The 23816-nt window shown below is 40.2% G+C and overlaps 1 protein-coding gene across 1 annotated transcript in view; it reads left to right on the top strand.

Annotated features, from left to right (window-relative positions):
• The window catches only part of LOC137049760 (proton myo-inositol cotransporter), a 99811-nt gene that overhangs the window by 7657 nt on the left and 68338 nt on the right, over positions 1-23816 (top strand). Inside the window, exons 2-3 of the mRNA XM_067428402.1 lie at positions 7560-7719; positions 9710-9918. Coding sequence (XP_067284503.1) covers positions 7560-7719; positions 9710-9918 — 369 coding nt within the window. The remainder of the gene's footprint in view (positions 1-7559; positions 7720-9709; positions 9919-23816) is intronic.

Raw genomic sequence — 23816 nt, 5'->3', positions numbered from 1 at the left:
GTTACAGAGGTGTTGGCACTGACCCAGAAGATACTGGTGGCTGAATCTCCTACACAACATAAACAAATATGTTCTCGTATTGTTCCCACATTGAGTGCACCATCATCAATGTTCCATCACCAACCTCAAAAAATCTTTCATTAGCGTATTTATATATGAGTGTGTGTGTGTGTGTGTGTGTGTGTGTGTGTGTGTGTGTGTGTGTGTGTGTGTGTGTGTGTGTGTGTGTGTGTGTGTGTGTGTGTGTGTGTGTGTGTGTGTGTGTGTGTGTGTGTGTGTGTGTGTGTGTGTGTGTGTGTGTGTGTGTGTGTGTGTGTGTGTGTGTGTGTGTGTGTGTGTTTGTGTGTGTGTGTGTTATGTCTATATATTTTTTGGACTATTTAACGCCTGTTAGACTTTCTTTTGCCTTTGAATAATGACACAAATGCACACATTTGGGTTATTTAAAATGTGTTTAATGTGGCAGATTTTTCTAAAGAATTGCAGGCTGTCTTTTTAATTGCTTTGCTTAAAGGATACCAAGTGAGTCATAGTGTGTGTAAGATCACAGGCTTTGATAAAATTTCATGCAGCGCTTCATTGAAAATTCAGAACTATTTTTAACTCGGGCAATTAGTACAGAGTCATAAGGATTCACATGATTTGACTGGGTGGTAAGACTGACAGAGCTCCACTAGCTCAAGTGGCATTTCTCATTAATGATCGTGTGTACCACAAGGAGCTTCCAAGAATGAGCTGAATATCCCATGAGCATTTGGAAAGGGCAATTTGGCCTGATGCTTATTGTCTAGGATTACACAATGTCATTAAGGAAGATTGGTGTTTTCTCAATCCTTATAATGTCGGGGTGAGTAATGCCGTCTTGACTGTTCAAATCCAGAGGATTTGAGCATTAAACTGTGGACCATAATCAGTATTCATAATTTTAAAGGTACTATTATTTTTTGAAAAATAAGTGGCGGGGGAGGGGGGAGGGTTGTGCTCTTTTCAACCAGAAAAACTAGTAACCACCTAGAACAGCATAGCAAACAGGCACAACAATATCAATATCTTGATTCTTGCTGTGTCCGAAATCGCATAATGTTTGGGTAGGAACGACATTTGAATTTGAATTTACATAGCGATCGTTAAAAGAGTATGCTCTATATAGTATGGCTATGGGTATTATGAAAAAAGTTTGGATGTACAGATAGGTCACTTGACCTATTGTATCATTTGTGTCACTTCACATCCATTCACAAATCCTCTCTCATGGCCTTATGGGATAGTAAAGTGTCCATCGAATGCGCACTTCAGAATATCATCGGAAGCAGGTGACCCAGGGACTTTTTTGCCTACTGTTTTTCGAATACTGTTATCTGCTTATGATATAGCAGCAGGGAAGTATTTGTGTGAGTTTGTGTTGTAATCGTTGTCTTCATGATAATTTTTTTCAATCTCTAGTCAAATTTACAAACACGTTTTTTTAATAAATAAACTGTCTTGTAACTTTCCTGAAAGGTCATTGTTCTGATAATTAAGCATTGACTTCTGGTTTAAGCGATTGAGCCCAATTACTTCCACACTGACCTTTGTGAAAACAGAAAACCAGTATGGAGTAAAACCGGGGTCAGTTAAACCATTAAATTAATGACCTTTTCCTCAGCTCATTATCTTTATTTGGCAGAGCTATGACAGCCAAATCTTCCTTTTCAGCACACTGTATTTATGTGTTTAATTTATGCTCAGCCTGTATACTGTAATGTGAGTCAAGTCATTAATGCAGTGTTCAGAAAGTCAGTCTCAAGGGATATGGGCGATTCCTCACCATAACAATCCTTCAAACCAGGCGCAGATCTTCGTTCTAATCACAGATGGTGTAAAGTAGCAGTTCATTTGGCTTGGCGATGTCTAAGCCAATGGTGTGATCAGAGAAGAAGCTAAGCTGTTTTGGCAATCGTCTGCTGTCTCCATGACTCCTCTGCCCTTGTGGAGTGAAAGGCCATTAGAGCGATGGCCTCTCACGTTGAGTGTCTGGGGTAGACCGTTGAATGAAGTGGATGTGTTTTTCGCTAATAATAAGGGACAGCTACAGCTTCAGTGTGTAGTCTCACACTAATGAGTCTGCGCTCTTCTTATGCAGCTAAAGAATAGTAAACCTAAATAAAAGCAATACAGTTACTTGGGTGGACTTTAAAAAAGACGCCACTTCCTCCGACTGTCTGTTACATGATTAGGGGCCGATATTCTGATATATTGTACTCAGGAAATGTTATTTTGTATTATGATATCAGTAGATTGATACTTGCTAAGTATTCCCTAGTGCATTTAAACAGATTTACTGAAGGCCCTTAATGTTGAAATACAACACTCACACTGTAACTCTCATGCAACATTGTTAACATTGCAAATTGTGATTCAATTGTTTATTGTGTTTTTCGTACACACTGCCTCTCTTTCTGCATGCATAGATCCCTTCTGAAGCAGCTTCCTAGCTAAGACAAAACCTCACAAGTGACTTAATGATCTACTTCAGGTTTTAAACTTTATTACCAGCAGCACAGTAATAACTCTCTGCAAGATTGAGATAGATAGATGGACTGGACTGGATGGACTGCATTTATATAGCGCTTTTATCCAAAGCGCTTTACAATTTTGCCTCACATTCACCCATTCATACACCGATGGCGATGTCAGCCATGTAAGGCACCATCCAGCTCGTCGGGAGCAGCTGGGGTTAGGTGTCTTGCTCATGGACACTTCGACACTTGGTCAGGTGGAACCAGGGATTGAACCACCGACCTTCTGGTTTGTAGACAACCTACATGAACCACTGAGCCACTGCCGAGATAGATAGATAGATAGATAGATAGATAGATAGATAGATAGATAGATAGATAGATAGATAGATAGATAGATAGATAGATAGATAGATAGATAGATAGATAGATAGATAGATAGATAGATAGATAGATAGATAGATAGATAGATAGATAGATAGATAGATAGATCAGTATCAATTGAAAAACATGGCTGTGGCGACATGATTCATGCGTGCACTGCAAAAACTTTCAAAGTGAAAAGTCAAGTGTCTGGCGCTAAAAATTGTATTAAATCAACAGATTCATGTGAATCTATCAACGTTAGTACGTTGGCTGTGTGGATCACAGCAGTTCAGAAATTAAATGCCTTATGAATAACACTAAAAGGTAATAGCGTACCACCTACGTTAAAACCTACTCAAATCCCAGTTAACAAAAGCTAACTTGAGATATAAGCCATTTACTGAAGTAATCATACCATTTTAGGTTGTTTCTACAAGTCTTTAAGCTCTTTTATTGTGATTCATCTTTCATGAAGTGAAGTATTACATTAGTTGCTTTTAAAAGGTGAATTCATTTCTGACTAAATCATTAATTATAGTTAATCATTCAGTCAGAAGCAAGGTCAACTTTTAAAGCAACCTATTTATTACGAATCTTCCTTTAAAACCAAATAACTGTGATTTATTATTGTGTTGCTGCATCAATAGGAAGATAATTACAATAATATGAATGTTCCAAGTGCCCAACCAAAGGGAAGACTGATCACCATAATGGTGAGTTTTTTATTTATTTTTATTCATCTTAATTAATCTTAACTTGGGTTTTCTGAGTAAACAAAGCAAGTATCTGAATAGTACAGATTAGGCCTACTAGATTTTTTAAGTAAGTAAGAAGTATTAAGTAAATTTAACTTAAAAGTATTATTTAGAATCACTGTTGGCTTTTACAGTACAAATCATGCACTATGGTGAAAGCATTTTGAAGTCATAACATAGTTGTCTTTATTCATCTATAATCTACACTTGTAATCGTAATTTGTTAGCCTAGAAATCTTGACGCACCCTAGCGGCAGCAAATCCAATCTACCGTGAGTATTGTCTGGCAACTCTCAATACACGTCTGAGCTGTAAAAAACAAACTCTGGTCAGGCCAATCACATCGTGTATAGAGTCGGTGGGTGATGCTTAACATAATGACGGCCTAGTTGCGCTTGCGTGCTTCTAGTAAACACAGAAGCTGGCGAACGGCGGTCTTTCGAATTAGCTTTGACTGCGACTCTGGAAGACTTGGAGTTAAGCTTTTCTCTGAGAAAAGAACAAAGAACAGCACTGAAGTCATTCTTAAAAAGGGAAGATGTGTTCGGAGTTTTGCCGACCGGATATGGCGAAAATTTAATCTGTCAACTAGTTCCGCTTCACCTTCGTTGCACTGGTTGGTGTAGCGCTATCCTATTGTGTGCAAAGGGAGTTTGAAAGACAACCGTTTATCCCGCCCCTCGGATTGAGCCCTGTCAATGGTGAGTTTCCAGACCAAACATCTTGATGTGGGTCTGGCTTGTCAGGCTAGTAATTTGTGTGAATATAAATAAAAGTTGCTGGTGTTTTACTGCCACTAGTGTAGTTGGAAATTGCATTGAAATGTATGCATAGGAATATTTTTTCCTGTGATCCTAGGTTGGTTAGGATGCATACATAGAAGGTAGCTGCTTTTTCAGACTAGGTTTTGGAACAGGCCCTTTGAGACAACTGGGCGATTTGTGGTTTCAATGGATATGCAAATGATTTGAGGTTTTGTCCCTCAATGGCATGTATGAAAATGAGGTGGCTTATTTTCGCCACATACAGACAGATATCATGCAATCGATCTGTTGCATGAACATTTCAAATGATCCTTCCATGTGGCGTGGTCTTCCCACACGTATAAAAAAAATGAAGGATTATCTGTGAGAAGCATTGTTGGATGTAACACTTCTACGTGAGAGGGGAATACATCCATCACTCATGTGAAGTCAGTGTCTTTCAAAACGTAAATGAAATGCCAATAACAGCTGTCTTCTCACAGTATTGATTAACCTCCTTGTGAGGCAAGCAGCGAGGCGTTCCCATGGCAACAGGTACGTTGTCTGCCGGGCAACGAGAGCGACAGTGAACTGGGCTATTAATAGACTTTATAGCGAGTGGTTATGTCGTAGACCTTGTCAGATAAATGTGGGCATGCATGGACTTTTTGTTTGTTCTCCTGGGTAAATACCATGTGAACACCGGTCCCGCCAAACCACATCACACTTCAATTTCCTCCCCATCCCATTCTGTTGGAAGCAAACTCACATTTTATGGTGTCCTTGCGATTCCAGAAATCACTTGCTTGTTGAAAATTTGCATAATGTGACACATCTGTGATGTAATTGGTGGGAATGAAAAGGATGTGGCCTGGCTGGCTTTATCATCTCTTGAGTCCCATGTGATTGACAGGGAACACGGGCACACAAAGCATATTCACCTTGCATCTCAAATATTCTTGCGTGTAACCCACTGACAAAGCCCTCCAAGATGAGGTCCTTTGTATATCTGAGAGACAATGTCTGAGAGACAAAGGCTTTCGGTGTTTGGCGATTTATTATGTGGTGCAGATGGTACTAGATTTTGGTCTCATTATTGGCATGCATATACACTGCAAAAAAAACAAAAACAAAAAAAAAACATGCTTTTCTTAGAATTTTGTCTTGTTTTTAGTCAAAAGTGGAACTTATGAGTGGAACACAAAATCATTGAAATTAATTAGTCAGGAATATTATGGCTGTAATGAAAGTGAATTTACCTTGGGCTGTCCGCCTTAAAAATGGCAAAAAAATGTACTCTGGAATTTGTGGATTACAAATACATATGTGTACAAATAATATGAGATACTTTATGATTATTTTACAAAAAAATATATAAATACATTAATACAAATTAATACTCAACAGCCCCAATCCCCATTCACTTTCATCATGGAGTAGAGTAGACAGTACTTTCTTCAACTTCTGTGTTCCACAGAAGAAAGAAAGTCATATGTGTTCATAGCAACAGGTTGAATTTTTATTTTTGGGTGACTTATTTTCCTAAGGTGCTTGTGTGTTTGTGCTTTGGACACTATACTTTCTAAACAAAAAATAAAAAATAAAATAAATTAATTAATAAATGGACTGCTTAAAGGTGTCATGAACTGGCTTTTTTATATACTGTTGTCTGAGGTCAGCTAATGACGTTTGTGTGGTTTTTACATTTAAAAACATCATAACTAATAAGTAATAGGCTATTTTCTACACTGGTTTTGAGGCTCTCTCCAAAACACTGGGTTTTGATAGGCGTCTTTGAAAGACTGACTCACTGGAAGGAAACGCCCACAGCTATAATTGGATAATATTTGCATATTTAATGAGCTTAAGCTCCTCTGTTCAGTTCAGTTCACAATGAGGGAGGGGTTATCTTGAAAGCGATTCTCTCGACCACAGGGCTCATAAACGTCTTTATCTAACAAACACAATGATTTATTTCTCATCCACCCGCGACTGATTGGTTTATTATTTTTGTATTACATAGCCCCGCACAATCGTTCGATATAAGTGCGAATCGCACACAGACACACACACGTGCGTACGCGCCTTTCAAAGGTCAAGTCAAGATGGAGAGATTAGTGCTGAATAAGAAAGGAATATTACGAGATTTGGTGGCCTTTGAATCAGGACGTTGAGCTTTGAGAGCCCTGACCCATACATGTCTGAGTCCAGCGTGCTAAAGCTAAGGTATGTGCTGTTAGACACGTACAAATAAGCAGAACGATCTATAACAATGCAATACTATTACATATAAAAAACATGTTTTACTCACATAAGTGTGTTGCACCATTCCTGTCGGATCCAATATAGAAGAAACAGCATTGTGTTTTAATCTCATATGTCTACAAATCCAGCTCCACCTGAGACTTGTTAACAAACGCTTCTGCTGTGATATGAATCGAATACACAAATGTTCTTCCCCACGTGAGCTGGAACTTCATTAAAAATAAAGTTCAACCACACATTCCTAATATTATGTGAAGGAAGCTTATGCAGCAACTGTGTTCTTCCACAACCAGGAATAGCGCCATATCTTGCTATATTCTTCGGCATGTTGTTTATTGCTGCTGGCTAGTGGAATCCGAACAGCTCCATGAGTTGGTGGGCGGGCTACTGAACTACACATGCTTATTATTCTGTAGAGGCGGTGTATCATCAATTCATGACGTCAAAATGCGAACACAATTGTTTTCTGGGCCTAGTGTCTATAAAAGCTTTTCTTTGACTAAAAAAAGGAAGTTTTCAGCTCTGAAACTTAGAGGATATTCTTATATTACCATGACCTTTTATATATCAAAAGCTCAAGGGAAAGTTGATTTCTCAATTCATCACCCCTTTAATCATGTTTTTGTCTTCTTCCATCCATTCTATACTGTATTCTCTCATGTTATAATCCTTTTCTATGTAATAAATTGTATTATATAATAATACTTTATGATGTCAATACGGGCACTAAAATTGTATTATCGAAATTAGTGTTTAAAAACTGTTACTGCTTATGTCCACCATCATCCCAAAAGAAAACATCAGGAACAACATTCTGCACTGTAATGTCTGATAATAAGTTTCACATCTGTGGAATGTGAGCAGCTAATGAAAAGATGCCAAACCAAATGCAAAACAAGCAATATTTGCCTGCTATTTATACATCCGTTTAGGTATTGGGTCCATGACCGTTCCTGTGTACATCGCTGAAACATCGCCACCCCACCTGAGAGGACGCCTGGTCACCATCAACACACTGTTCATCACAGCCGGACAGTTCATAGCCAGCCTTATCGATGGGGCCTTCAGCTACATGCAGCATGGAGGCTGGAGGTAGGAGAATCAAGTCTTTGGGTTTTAATGGCAGAATTTGCATTGAAACTAGAATTCGGAGATGTGAGCTTGAAGTCTGATTCGAGAGTGAATTCACTCTGTGACTTTGTCTACCTCTGTGTGACGTGAACGTCAACTCTACCGGGAAAAAAGAGCCTGTAGGGCAGATGTAGGGCAGGCTCTCTCTGTAGCCTGTCACAATAAACCCTCAAAACAAATGTTAAACCAGCTGTAAAATATCCCCCTCACCATGTGTAGCCGTTGCTCTGGGAAAGAAAATGTTACAAATTGTGTGCTTGATGGAAATGTTGCCATTCATTTACTTTTATCTTCTGCAGCATCAAAACCACAAATCACTCTATGTAAATGAAGGGATTACTGCCTAACCAAAGCATTCTCATTAAAATTTGTTGTAAATAATGATTTAAAGGATGGCTAGGTTCATACAAAAAGTTAGGACTGTTTTTGCTTTATTTATTTAATTAGCCATTAAGTTTAATGTTTATATTGTATGGTTAATACCTTAATAACTTTTAATAATTGGTTAATAACTTAATGACAACTTGTCATTAGAACAGGTTGGCTTAACTTACAAATATTTCTGGTAAATTAATTGTATTAACTTTCTCAGAAATGCTAAGCACAAACCTTTCTGTGATTTATGATTTATGAAATCTGGTCATATAATCTTGTCTGGCTAACCACCAGACCAAGCTCAATCTTTGAAGACTGAACATTGGTCTTGGGAGTCTGCTCTGTATTTTCTACTGCACAAGAGGCGTGCTCAACAAGCATAACTCAAATGAATCATTACGCAATTAAATAGTCTTTCAACCAATCAGACCACATTAGGCATGATCAACGAACATAATTCAAATGACTCTGTATGCAATTGGATAGTCCTTCAACCAATCAGAACACAAGAGGCCTGATCATCAGGCATCGATCTATTGCTTCTCTATCCGTCATTGAGTTAAACCTGCCAAAAGCGCACCTGGTGGATAAGCCAGTCCATGATCAGTTCCATGAATGTGTAACAGAAGCAGGATAAATTAATGTACAGGGTTCCAGCCTGAGCTGCAGGGCGAAATCAAATCGCAGGCAAATCAGGCTGGGTGTACCCACTCTACATATAATCTCTGCAAGTATGAATATGGAATTAAACAAGAAAGCACTTTATTTCAAAAGTCCACTTTCTATTAGTTATAAGTAACTTCGTAACTACATGTCTACTTATGAAGAGTTCAGATGCAAAAGCCTCTAAATCCGTCTGATGTTTTTCTTTAAAATAAGCATTTTTGCCAGGCTTCCATGTATAGGTTTTCTACCAAAGTACCGGTACTTCTCAATGGGCTGAGGCTGGGATTTAGTGGGTTTGAAGTGAAAGTGTTTTATGAATGTATACTGTATGCGGAGAGCATTCACTCAGTATTGTCATCTAATTTTTGACCGAAGTGGCTTTTAGAGGCTTTTGCATCTGAACTCTTCATATCAACTAACTCCCAATAATTAGAAACTACATGTCAACTAACTCTCATTAGACTGTTAGTAGAGTGTTAGGTTTAGGTTAGTACAATAAGTTTACATGCACTTGCAAAGTTACTTATAGTCAATAGGATGTCTGTTAGGAAAGCATCAAAATAAAGTGTTAGCTGATTTTAAGCAGACAGTGTACTTATACTCTAATGAGAGTTAGTTGACATGTAGTTGCAAATATACTTATAATTAGTAAAATGTCTAATGTGGACTGTTAAAATAATAATGTGTTGCCTAATTTGCCAAAATAATGCTTTTTTTACCATCCGACCTATACCGTTAACGTCAAGTTGTTCACATCAGATGCAGTTTCAAAAATAAACTAGCAACAAAGCGTAGGCACCGTGTAATTTTTCAGCAGCTAAGGATACGTGACTGAGACAGAAACAATGATCTTTTTTCGTCGAATTTCGTGTATCCTCAATTAACATATTTGTTTTTTTCATCTGTGTAGGTATATGTTGGGTCTGTCAGTGGTCCCTGCATTGCTGCAGTTCCTAGGGTTCCTCTTCCTACCAGAGAGTCCTCGCTGGCTCATCCAGAAAGGTCTTACCCAAAAGGCCCGGCGCGTGCTCAGTCAAATCCGTGGCAACCAGAATATTGACGAGGAGTACGACACTATCAAAAGCAGCATTGAAGAGGAGGAAAAGGACTGCGGAGGAGGTGAGAAAATAGTCTTGCAAACACATGCAAGTAGCTCAAAGAAAAACAAATATAGTCTCAATTCACTGGTTTCATTAAATTATGGAAAGTACTCAAGTGCTCAAGAGATCACCATGTGGATATTGGCAGGCTTAAGAAGCTTTCACATTTTCAGCGATTTGCAGCATAAATGTGCCCGGAAGTCATTCGTTTTACATGGGAATCGGTGAATTGAGATTAAATGAGTATCAGAAACTGCTGCAAATGCGACAAAATGACCAAAGGGATGGTCTATATGTTTTGAACTGCTTTGATTCATTTAGTGAATGAGTCATTTGAGAGATTCAAAGTAATTACTAATGAGTTGAGTCTTTTTCCAATACATTCAAACAGAATTGACCCATGAGACAAAAATTATTTTTCAGTACTTTGCAGTAGCACTGTATATTCAGAAGTGAAGCAATCCCAGTATTCACTGTAAAAAAATATATTTTAAAAATAAGTTACCTGGTTGCCTTAAAATTTTGAGTTCCTTGAAATTAAAAATGTGAGTTAATACAATGAACATTTTTGAGAATAGACAACCTTTATTCAAATATTATTCAAATATTTTGTACGTATATTAGGCAATTGTGTGTTTTATTTGTGATGACGCAGTGAATCCCATTTTTATGTGGTTCAGATACAATAATATTTTGAGTTTCTATTTATTAAACCAATTTCCTTCATTCTATCAACTTAAATTTTAAATTTCAGTAAACTCAAAGTTTTAAGGCAACTAGGTTACTTAATTTCTTAAGTTAAACCAACTATATTTTTTTACAGTGTAGCAAGGTGTCCAATTCTGCTCCTGGAGCTCCACTTTCCTGCAGAGTTTAGCTTTGCTTATCACACCTTGAAGGGTTAGGTTTATTTAATTTGAACCAGGGTTAAACACTTTTTATGGTACAGTTTTCCATGTGCAATGTTTACAGCAGTTAATGGAACCAAATACTATGGAAATCATTTGTTTACAGTAGTCGCAGTTGTCAACCACAACTACAAATAGGATACATAATATGTTGTCTGATACATTTGGATACTGCAGTTGACTAGGAACCGTTACTAGCAACCAAAAGTACAGCATCTTGACAACCTCAATATCAAAGCATTTTTATCCTCATGAAAGCAACAAGAAAAACAAATCAAAGTCAACGAAGATGTGGCACGGAGTCTCACACAGATTAAAAAAAGCTTGGGAAATGCGCATGTCAAGAGTCAAGGGACAAGGGGATCTTGGAAAGTGGATTGGTTCTGTCCCTAATTACCTCTGATTCGAAGGTCAATAACTACTGGCTGAGGAGGTATTTACATCTCACCTTTCTCTGGAGAGCTGAAGGTGAAGGAGCCCCTTAGAGTTTTCAAGCGTCAAGCGCTCTATCCAGAACAACAGTCCTATTGTGGCACGTACGAAAATGCCATGTTGCTGATATTTATCCGCTACAGTCCAGGAGGTAACCTGGTGAAGATTAATGGAAATTAAAGGGGAACAAGTGTTTTTTTTTTTTTTTTTCTTAATGCCAAACAGTACATGCATGGCACACCAGCAATAAAAACCCGAAGGGGCCACAGGTGTTCATGAACTGAAATTCATTTGAGTCAACTTATAATAGTCAAGTGCAATGGAAAGCAACATTACCAGCAATTCAACGGCACAGCAGGGCTGAAACAACTACTGAATAGCACATGTACTTTAACAGCATGTTTCATCCAAGCAAATCTAATAGGCCGTAGGTGGACCCAATTACTAACCATGGGAAGTCACCCACCCCCTTACCAGTCTATATACAACCTCATTTACTGACCAATCAGTCATAGTCTCCCAGACCTTATAGCCACTTAAGAACTTCTAAATATGACTGACACTTTGTTATGGGATGTTTATCAGAAAGAATATCCTTCATCCAGGCTAAAGGTTTCTGGCCTCAGCCAAGTCATTCAGAAACCAAGCCATAAGCGTAAGACCCTCATGGTGCACCTTTGGAGGAAACATTTTGTGGTCCTTCAGCTGTGATAGTGATGATGTCATGCTCTCACCGCTCAAATGTGAAAGGTCAATGTTCATGGGTTTCAAATGGGCAAATGTTAATTACCGGGACAGTAGGCAGTAGTAACAGGAGCTGAAGTGATTGCAGTGATTTATTCTTAAGGAGTGTTTGGAGAGAAACCAAGTCATGCATTTACTGCTAGAATTGGCCATTTTAAGCAACATAAATGACAATGACTGTTGGTGATGCAACTAAGTTCAGTAGAGTTCAACCAAAGTTTTAAGAAAAGCCTTTTCATGCTGTGGTCACATTTGCATGGCTTATTTAAAAAGCCAGCATTGCTGGTCACCAGCAATAAAGTATGTTTTTCATGCTGGGACCAGAAAGGGTTTCTTGTTGCTGGTTTGCTGGTCCCCAACAGCTACACTATCTCATTCTTGCTTAAGAACAGCATGCCTACGCTTGTCCACCAGTTAGACCAGCACTATACCACCAGAATAAACCAGTCTGGACTAAAAGGGGATGCATATGCCCCAAGAGGATGTCTCAGGACACTGGCTGTTTCTATGGTAACCTGGGCTTCTAATAGCAGTTATGTGTGTTTTCGGCTGTTTTAAACTACCCTGCAAAAAAAAAAAAAAAAAATCCAGCATAAACCAAATTGACCCCCATGTTGGTCCAGGCTGGTGTTATAGTGCTGGTCTAGCTTGGGGACAAGCATAGTGTGTTAGATTTTCCCCAACGCACCTGACTTAAGTTCACCTGGGGCGTCCCCAGTCGAAACCCGCTATTTATACTCTAGCGTGCGTCTTCAGTCGGCAACCAGCTTCAAATCGGTTGATGTCTCGCCCTTTTGAGCACTATCACTCAAGAATAAAATCTTTAGTGCTCCACTACACACTATCACTTGACAATAGAAGCAAATGCCCTTGAAATGGTTATGAGATATGACAGTTCTTATAACATTCACAGAGAATCTCACCAGCAAAGAAGAATACAGCAGTTTGTATGGGATAGACATACATACACAGTAAAAATAACATGGCATATTACTCATGATCTCATTATCCTTTAATATGATTGGTTTAATCTGAGCAGAACAGCACCCACCCACTCTCTATGTTACTGGCAAATCAAATTTAGATATCAAAATCATTACAACCATCAAAAAATATATATTTTTATGGGGTGGGTTATTAGTTCATTTGATTACTCAAAATGTCATGGGGCTATTAAATTTGGAATAACTGTCTAACCAGTATCTTTAGAGATTGTACTCTTTCGACACACCCGCCTTAGTACATTTTGTTCTTGAGTGTTAAATATTATGCCTGTAAGGAAAAATAAATGTTAGTTACAATTAGTCTAAAAAAATTAATCAATCGTCATGCTGTTCTCATGCAAAAATGAGCTTGCCACCAGCACTCCTGCTTTCCATGCTGGGGAACAGCAACACAGCAGGCTACCTTATGCTTGTGACCAGCAATGCTGGATTTTTCAGCAGGGTTCAACGCGACAGAAAACAAAACAAGACGTAAAATTACTCATCTCAACAAAATGACTCAACTTTTGTACACTCGCTTGCACTGCTCCGCTGTCAATCCCACAATCCTCTGCACAAGCCTGCCACTAAACTCCCACAGAGAATGAATCAAAAACACCAGCCCCACTCACTCCACTCCTGTGAACGGTAACAGTGATATCAGCGATAACAGTTCACATGCACTACATAATATCATATCAATAGAGTATATAATTATATTTGCATTGCAATCATGATGCGTCGTCCTACTGTGCGGATTGCACATTGTTCTGTTTTTGTTTGTCGTCTTGTTTGTTTTGATTGTTCCTGATGTGAAACACCTCAGCACTAATAGAAAAGGAAACGGTAGATGTGGAGAGGATCAAGGGAAATGTAATGAGAAATATGTCTAAATGAGGTGGCACTGTTAAAGCTGCCATCTGTAGTCGCAATGACGGAGATTGCTAAACTAAAACATTACACAGAGACACAGTATGCAATAGAAGCGAATCAGTGAGAGGAATGAGAAATGCAAGAGCTTTTCCTTTTTAATAAAACCATGTTGATTTGTAAGGATATAATTAAGCAATATTACACCCCCACTTGTGCTATTGTAGGCCACTGAATATTAGCATGACCATGCTAAAGCTGCTATTTAGGCTTATTGGGCAAATGTAAATGTAATGACGACATTGATACAAAATGGTTTTATGAAATTGATTCTTGAACATTTTGCAACATTTTCAATGTAAAACATAAAATGCACCCCTTTATTCTGCAATTTGTTTCCCCTACATATCGCTAAAAGGCTAGAGCTTTATTGTGTTTGAAAATAACGTACCACCACCTACACTAAACCTAGCATAGTTAAAGGGGAGTAACACACAATTTCAGCCAATCTCATGTTAATCTTGAGTACCTACACTGTAAAAAAAATCCATCTTATATTTTGCATGACAAATTTATCTTTTAAAGTTTATTCAACTATTTAACGTGACAAAAATTGAGATAACTCTCACTAAGTGTGTACAACTATAACCCTAAGTTGAGAAGACTCAAAAATGTTCTGCAGCTGCTTGCCTTAAACTTTTCTCAACTTTTTTTTTTTTTAGTGTATAGAGTAGCACTGCACTTCATATCTCAAAAAAGTGTTTAAGTGTTTTATGTATAAAAGATAGAAAAGCTGTTACCAATGCTTTCCGAAAATAGCAGAACCCGTGGAGGAGTGCAGTGGGCAGAGCTAAAGAGACAAACACAATTTACATTCATGGCATTATCCCTCCCTGGATAACTTTCTATTTACTATACGTTTGTTTTGTTTACATTATATTTACTTGCCAATAATACACAGACATTTGATGCAGTTTTGACCCGTGACCAAACAAACAAACTTGCAAAACATTCGGAAACACAAACCGCATCCAATGTTTCCTTAAAGTGTTGGTTCACCCATAAATGAAATGGATGTCATAAATGACTCACCCTGATGTTGTTCCAAACCCCCATCGAAAATACATTTTGGTCCAAGAATTTCAAAAACTGTGACTTTATTCAGCATTGTCTTCTCTTCCGTGTTCCTCAAAAAAAGATTAAAACGGCCATCAATGAATCAATCAATGATTCGGATCGCCAATGTCGAGTGATGCTACAAGAGATTCTGATCAACCAACCGATGTCACATATGGACTACTTTGATGATGTTTTTATTAGCTTTCTGGAAATGGACAGTAAAGTGTGCATAGACTGCACATGCTCTGGGACTAAAATATAAAATTTCTTAAACTGTGTTCTGAAGAGGATTGGAGGTCTTACAGGTGTGGAACAACATAGGGTCATTAACTACACACTAGTCATTGATGACATCAATTTCATTTTTGGGTGAACTAATCCTTTAAAGCTGGGTTATTTGGGAAGCTGAACAAGGTTATCTTTCCCTCACAACCAGAAACACACTTCTTTAGTGATTGTTGTTGTGGTGGGGCTGCTGATGACTACCGTAACCCGGACGAAGCACGTTGATGGGCGCAGTCTCCCTCTCGAATTCCACCCATTTTGACGTAACACATGGCCATACTCGAAACTTAACCTTTCCGAAACTTGTTCAAATTCGGAAGTAGTGTATTTTGCAAAGAAATACTCTTAAATACTCTGTCATACGTCCAACTAATTGTTGAAATTTCGGCCATGTTTAGCATTAACATCCATCTCTTGAATAGTGTAAATAAGTCAGAATGCATGAAATGGCATTAGACCCCCATTTTAACAAATATAAACATGAGCTAAAATGCATTTGCTGTAACCATGCCATATTTTATATAGTCTTTGAGCTATTATTTTAGGGTGCTTTGACTCTAGGACTTTTGGTGCGCACCTGGGTTCGATTGACGTCAGAGTTCAGTTCGTTTGGAGGATGTGAACGCAAACGTACTAAATTGAGGAAGTGAACTGTTATTAATGATGAATGATTTGATAAAAATGTGTTTTGTGTGTGTTTCACTCATTTACCTTACGAGCGTCACTGACATTCTCTATTAATCTAATTTCTGCTCGTCTTCTGCGTTCTTTAGAGCATTTGCAGTACATTCGCGGCAGATGGACGCAAGTGCCATTACGTACTGAAGCTTTGGTAACAAAACCAACAGTTCAAAAACAAAAATATAAAAGTGACAGGAGCAGTGCTGTGCATTTCGCCGCCTTCACGCTCGCTGTCGTTACTAAGCAACCAGGTAAACAGCTGCTGCTTTGATGACGCAAACAAACCCTGGATTGGACCCCAATAATATAAAATGAACACAGTACAGAGGGGGCAGGGGGAACAATTGAACTCGGGTTCGGTCCAGGCAATCGAATCGAAGTGTAAAAGCACTTTTCTTATTTATATTTTTAATATTTTTCTCTAAGTCTTTAGTGATCTGTGTAGCGGAAGAATGAAGTGAGCTACTGATCAGGTTTACTATGGCAGAAAGGCCATACTTATAAAGCTGGTTAATGCAAAAATCAACATATGATAGTATACAAAAGGGTTTTGAGCTCATAATATAGTATTTTGAAAGTAACCGCACAAAATTAAGTTTTTTTTCATCAATAATCTGCCCCTGTATAGTAATTGAGGTTAAAAGGAATCAAATGTGTTGGTGTTTTACTGTCACTAGTGTTGATTTCACCTGGAAACTGCAGAGAACTGTATAAATAGGTACGTTTTTGGACTTTTTGCAAAGATTTAGGTAGAGGCATGCTTCTCCAATGAGTAAGAAATATAGGCAGTATTAACGACTCCCTGAATGAATAATTCAGAGATTTCATGAGACTCTTATGGAGCTCATGCCTCTAGGAAATGTGGTTATATATACACATGGAAATACATTTTCATGTTCAGCACATATTATATTTGAACAAATGAATTAATGAGAATGTGCAGATGTGTTTTTTCTTGATTTGTACAACTGTACGTTTTGTACTGTGTGCTTTTATGTGAGGTGTTACACCTTTTTAACACCTTGCATCTAAGCGTCTGCTTTCATCTCCAGACTTCATTATCCCCTAAGTGGCAAGATTTGCAAGTCTTATTCATAACATGGCAAATTGAATATGAAAATGCTGAAGGCATTGTCTTTTACTTCAGTAGTCAGAGTTGGGGGAAAAAAGTATTTTGTCCTGAAAGTAATGTAAATTTTCAGTGCATTGTGGGCTAAGTTTTAAGCATTTTAAATAGAAACAGAATTCAGTAATATTTTCACACTTTTTGCATACTTTTACAAAATTCCCCCACTTATATCATATTTCATCTCAAACATGCTCTTTTCAGATACTGTTTTCTCTTTGTTAAACAAGTTCACTTACAGTTTTTCTCAGTCGCTTTGGTACATTTCTCGAATCAAACTCACAATTTGCAAAACAGTAAGTGCATTTCTCAAAACAATTTGTACAAATAGAAAAACACCATGGATAACCTGCAAAAGCCACTCTCTTACTCAAAATCCTTAGTTCATCTCTCAAAAGTAAATATCTGTGTCAATGAACATGTCAGTGCCATCAGAATGACAAGTCCTTGTGTCATTGTGTATGGATAAGACAGTCAAAATGTTAAGTCATGTTGTCAATATAGCATTTTACTCTGGAGGGATGTTCTGATGGAAATGTCTTGGTTACGTATGTAACCCTCGTTCCCTGAAGGAGGGAACGGAGACATACGTCGGACTTAGAACGACGTATTGGGATCACTTCTGGGAGCCGCTATCACCACCTGGTCCCGGAAGGGAGTGATGGGAACCTTGGGCACGTATCCAGGCCGGGGTCTCAGGATTATGTGAGAGTAGTCCGGCCCGAATTCCAGGCACGATTCGTCGACCGAAAATGCCTGCAGGTCCCCTACCTTCTTGATAGAGGCCAATGCAGTCAGGAGTACTGTCTTTAGAGACAGAATTTTTAACTCTACTGACTGCAAAGGCTCAAAGGGAGGTTTCTGACGTGCCCTGAGCACCAGAGACAGGTCCCAAGAAGGTATAGAGGGGGGGGCGAGGTGGATTTAATCTCCTTGCACCCCTCAGGAACCTGATGATCAGGTCGTGCTTCCCCAAAGACTTACCTTCTACTAGTTTGTGATGGGCAGCGATTGCGGCCACATACACCTTAAGGGTGGAAGGAGACAGCCTTCTCTCCAAACCGTCTTGTAGAAAGGAAAGCACGGCCCCGACCGAACATCTTCGGGGGTCTTCTCGATGAGAAGAGCACCAATCGACGAACAGATTCCACTTCAACGCATAGAGGTGCCTACCACGGTCTGTGGCAGGCCACCTAGAACCAGGACTGGGCCAGCACTACCCTCGTGCATGTCCATGAGTGCCTGTGCTTGATGCACCTGAAGCAACGCCATGGCATGCAGGGCGGACGCGGCCTGGCCACAGGACCTGTAGGCCTTCACGGTCTCCCACTCCACCGGCGGGAGACCCTCATACCCCCTGGCCTGCCCGCCATCAAGGGTAGTGAGGAGAGAGGAGCCACTAGGTCACCCGCGGGTGCTAAAAGGTGCTTTCCACGATCTTGTCAGCTGCTCATGCACCTCCGGGAAGAAAGGCAAACCAATCGTCCAACCTAGAAGGTTCGGTACGTGGTGGAGGGTTCCACTCAAGCCCGACCTTTTCGGCGGCCTGGGAAAGCACAGCAGTCAACTCAGGGTCCGACTCGACCGTTGTCACTCTCCCAGAGGGAGGCAGTACAGCCGAATCTTCATCCCCAGAGGACTGAAACCCCCCCCCCTCCAATGCAGCGATCATCTGCTCGTCCGCGGGTGCCCCAAAGGACACCGTCGGCCGCGCATATGGGGGGCCAATGGGATCCTCCGGAAGTACCATCCGTCAAAGTAGGTATATTCTGCTGGGCAGGAATAGACCTAAATCGAGCTATGGGTAGGGGGACTCTACCTTCTCGAAGGTAGGCGAGTCTCGACCTAAGCGCCGAGATAGTCATGTTCCCGCAGTGAGAACACAAGCTATCCACAAACGCCGCCTCAGTGTGCTCTAAGCCCAGGCACGTGATACAGCGCTTGTGACCGTCAGCGGGCGACAGGGAACAACCGCATCCAGAAACGCACGGGTGGAAAGACATCCTGAAAAGGACGGCACGTCACCCGTGTAGCTCTTTTTGTGAGGAAAATTTGCTCTTTTAGTGTTGAAGCACCCAGGAATCGACCGCGGCAGAATAACGACAGAATTAGGTTTTGTGTGCAGCCTGTTTCTGCTCTCACCAGAAAAGGAACACGCCCACCGAACCAACTGTGTGTGGTGTATGTGTGTGTGTAGTGCAATTTGCTCAGTTTCTCAGTTTGCTGTGAAAACAGCAGCTCTCTCAGCAGCAGTGAGATCACAGTCGCGCTATCTTGTGCCGTCTGGCCAACACGAGCAATTTCCCCCGGCACACTTTTTTTTCTCTCTCTCGCTAGATAGAAGGCAGTCAGATGCTTCATCAACGGCGTTCGGCTCCGAAGTGAATGACAACAGTGCGTGACGATCGCTTCCCGACCGCTTTATACCCGCGCAGCGGGGCGGGGTGCGATATGCAAAGCACGCACGCTAATGTTCATTGGCCCGTTTTCTATATCTCGAAGCTGATAGGGGCTCCCAGGAGTGATCCCAATTCGTCGGTCTAAGTCCGACGTACGTCGAACGTGACCGACTGAAAGGGAACTATGGCTAAAGTTTTGATGACAATTATTGTCAATTGTAAATTACATCTTAGTGTATGTGCGAGTGTAATTGCAAGAGAATGGAAAAGATTAAAATTTACACTCTTACTGTTTGTACTGAATTTTATTGACAGAACATGTCATTGAGATAAGGAAATTAAAAGACAGCACACAAAAAAACCTAAAGAAGAAATGTGAACAAAGGAAAAGCTGTACATGCGGTGCTGTAGAAATATATATATATATATATATATATATATATATATATATATATATATATATATATATATATATATATATATATATATATATATATATATATATATATATATATATATATATATATATATGCTAGTTGATGTTTCATGAGAAGCACCTTCGTTAGAGAAAGTCAAGATTCACCTGGGAGCAATTTACCAATTCGGGACAGATTTAGTAAAAAGTCTATTGGAAATATAGAAAGTATAGAAATATGCTTGACATATTATGACAACTTGTTCAACCATTTTGCATGTAAAGACTTATGCTATGAGCTTGTGGCACGGTTTAGAGTGCCTTACGGTTTTTCAAAAGTTTCCATTGTTGTGTAAATGATTGGCCTGAGTGTACATTTTTCCTGGTTTAAGTTGGAAATGGTGTCTTGTGAGACTATATAATACCCCCTAACTATACTGTAAAGGTTTACACTAATGTCTATACAAATGTCTATACTATACACTATAGCACCTCTTGTGGCAATACTGAGAGTGCAACATGTACTTTCTTTGCATTATAAATAGCTAATTCCTTATTGTCACATTTCATAACTCGATGCATGAAATCATACTTGTACAACTTGAAGGCCTATATAAAAAATACCTTTTTTTATGTGAGCAAAAAGCCTTCCAACATATTTTTGAAAATGCATGGAACATTTTTTATTTATTTTGGATATGGTTATATAATGTACGTGTGTTTGTTCTGATACAATCATAGTGATTGTATCATAGAGCGAAACATTGAAAATAACCTAGATTATCCTTTGATAAAGCATAATGTGAGAAGATTGGATCTCAGGCTTTTAGTACGGTATATTAACAAGACCAGAGAGCATTAGACCATAATGATCCATTCAGCGTTTCTGTCATGTATGACCTGTTATGTTCATTCAACATACAGTCTGTAGCTTTTACAATATAAGGCTCCCAGTAAAAATATACGGCTAATCTTTTGCAACCTTTGTGATGTTTCTAGATGTTTCCTTAATGAGCAGGAACAGAGAATACAGGTATGACAAATTGTCCTAAAACCTCTTTCCTGCCACGTCTAACCGGACACACAAACATGCACTCTTGTCACAATGATTGTCTTACAATATGAGATGAGCTTCTCATTGCAAATGCTGCCATTTTGGTGACATTTATGAGGATTGCGGGAAGCAGAAAAGCACAGGCGGCTAGAACAATGTCCCAGAAATCTTGAATAATTTGAGCTTTTCAAGCATGTTAAATAGAAGAGAGGCTTTTCATACATTTTCATACAGTTCACACATAATGGCTGATGATGTTATTAGAAAGCTCTGTGAATTTGGACTATTGGTCTGAAAAGAGCTCTTCTGAATGCATGCTGATAAAAGTGCAAGAATACATGGAAATACTGTTTAGATAAGGAAAACATGCCCCATATACTGCATTTAAAACCCCATGAAATGATTTGACAATTGAAAATTATTTCATTATTTTTATTTTAAGATCATTTGATGATGTCTTTAAGACTGAAGTAGGATGGTTAGTAGTACAGCAATACTAATTTATGAAATTCAGGTCAGTTTTAGTCATTTTTTAAATGTTGTTTTTTTCTTTTCTTTTTTTCTGGGTGATCTCAGTGAAATATGTTGAATAAGCAGCTGGCGTCTCGCTCTAAAATGAAAAACCCTACATTTACGATGAGCTTTTGTGTAAATCGTGTTTCCAATGACAACAGCACTGAGATCAGGTGAGATCAGTCTCGAGAGGGTAAATGGGACAGGGTTTAAGCCAGTGGAGACAGACAGCTGTGTAAAGTGTATTTGTCCCTTATGTTCTCCTGTCATCTGTGAAAACATCATTTTCCATCATGCTGTGGGATATTATCAGGCTGTAATGTGCTGTTGAACTGTTGCTTCACTCTGAAAAACTTGGCATTTTGTTCTTCTCTTGCCCTTAAATTTTGACTGTGGGGAGATAAAAAGTCCTTTATGATTGGATATGATTGTAAAGCGCTGTAAAAAAAAAAAAAAAAAAGGCCTAATTTTCTTCTAAAACGTTTTAGGATAACTTTAGAATATTATTATTATTAGTATGACTTTTGTGCTTGATCTTGTTTATTAAGGTGTGTGTGTCTTCATAAATCATTTCGTGTTGAGGTGCACTAAAAAAAGTGCTATTAAATGTTTTTTGGAGAGTTTTTTAAGATCAAATTCTATATTGCCGAAAAAAAGGAAGAAAAAAAAACACTTTGGAAGAGTTAAATGCCTTACAGTATTTTGTACTTTACCTCAAAATAATAGTGCACTGTGATTTTAAATAACTTAATGAATAAGAAGTGACAGCAATGAGTATTGAGGTTTAAAGAAGTTAGAAAATGCATTTAATATTTATTTTATCACATATTTATTTTTAATTGGGGGGGGGGGGTATAGGGCACTATTTGAGGGGACAGCCATTTGTAATGGTGTCCAAATCCATAGTGGACATTATTGAGGGCGCTCATTGTATCCCACAAGTACACACAACGGCTGTCAAATTTTCATACACTCCTTCAAGTGAACTGTATTAGTGAACTAAAGTAGGGAACAGTGATTGATGCTTTAGGGGGGCGACAAATTCTGTTTGTCTTGTATTTTTTTGTTTCCAGATAAACTGAAGTGTAATTTGAGTTCCCTTTCGTTCAGTCACTCCGACGTAACGTCAGTGACTGACGAATGGGGGTTTCGCTTAGAAGCCTATCATCTCCCTTTCTGGGCGTCTCTTCGGCTGGTGGCCAGGGTGACCTGAGGGTGATGGTGTGGAATACAGCTCCGACGCTCATGCCTCGGCCCACACCCCCCTCTGTTGCATCGGTACCTGCGAGCGTTGTGATGGAGCCCGCGGCCTCGGTTTTGACCGGTCCGCGGGTTTCGTTCGGCGCTCCAGAGGATGACGAGATGTCGGTGACCGCATCACAAGGTGGACTAGAGTCCTCCGAGGATGATGATTCAGCTGTGCTGCCGCCTCCGGGCGCGCCAGCATTGTCCTAGTCGGACCCGGAGCTGACAGCCATGCTTGTCCGGGCGGCCGCGGCACTTGGTCTGGAGTGGAACCCTCCGCCCCGGCCAGAGCGTTCGCGGCTTGACGATTGGTTTTTGGGTGCGCCACGTCAGGACAGCCGTGCCCCCAATTCCTTTCTTCCTCCTGGCGTGGCAATCCTAAGCACCCCTCCAAGGCCTGTAGATTCACATCGTCAATTGTGTCGAAGACCTACAGAGCTGCGGGGCAGGCCGCCGCCTCTTTGCATGCCATGGCAACTCTTCAGGCCTACCAGGCCAACTTGCTGTGTGACATGCACGAGGGTGGAGCCGACCCAGGGCTCAGAGATGAGCTGCGTGCCGCAACCAACCTCGCCCTCCGGGCGACGAAGGTTACCGCGCTCTCCCTGGGCCGGGTGATGTCCACATGTGGTCCAGGAGAGACATCTATGGCTCAACCTGGCCGATATGCGGGACGCCGAGCGGACTCGTTTCCTTGATGCCCCCATATCCCAGGCTGGGCTATTTGGCGGTGCGGTCGAGAGCTGCGCCCAACAGATCTCGGCCGCCCAGAAGCAGACTGATTCTATCAAGCACATACTGCCCCAGCGGCCCGCTGCTGCACCCAAAGCGCCGCAGGTACAGTCGCCTCAGCTGCCTGGCCGCCGAGGGCGGCCTCCTGCGGTCCCCCCCGCTCCCGCGCGGCCACAGCAGCAGCCTTCACTCGGGCCGCGGAGCGCACCGCAAGAAGCCGCATCAGTCCGCGCCAGCCCCGCAGCCCGCTAAACGCCAGGCTAAGCAGCGCTCCTGGCGCGGACAGCTCAGAGATGGGCAGTTCTTTCCAGGAGACAGTAGCAGGACTGCTCCTTCCCCGGTGGAGGGCCGGGGGAGAATTTTTCGTTCTGCTGCCGCCCCCCGGGGTGGCAGCACCTTATTATGGTTAAA

Source organism: Pseudorasbora parva, chromosome 20, assembly GCF_024679245.1.
Source record: "Pseudorasbora parva isolate DD20220531a chromosome 20, ASM2467924v1, whole genome shotgun sequence".
Taxonomy (NCBI): Eukaryota; Metazoa; Chordata; class Actinopteri; order Cypriniformes; family Gobionidae; genus Pseudorasbora; species Pseudorasbora parva.
This window is presented reverse-complemented; position numbering and strand designations above follow the sequence as displayed.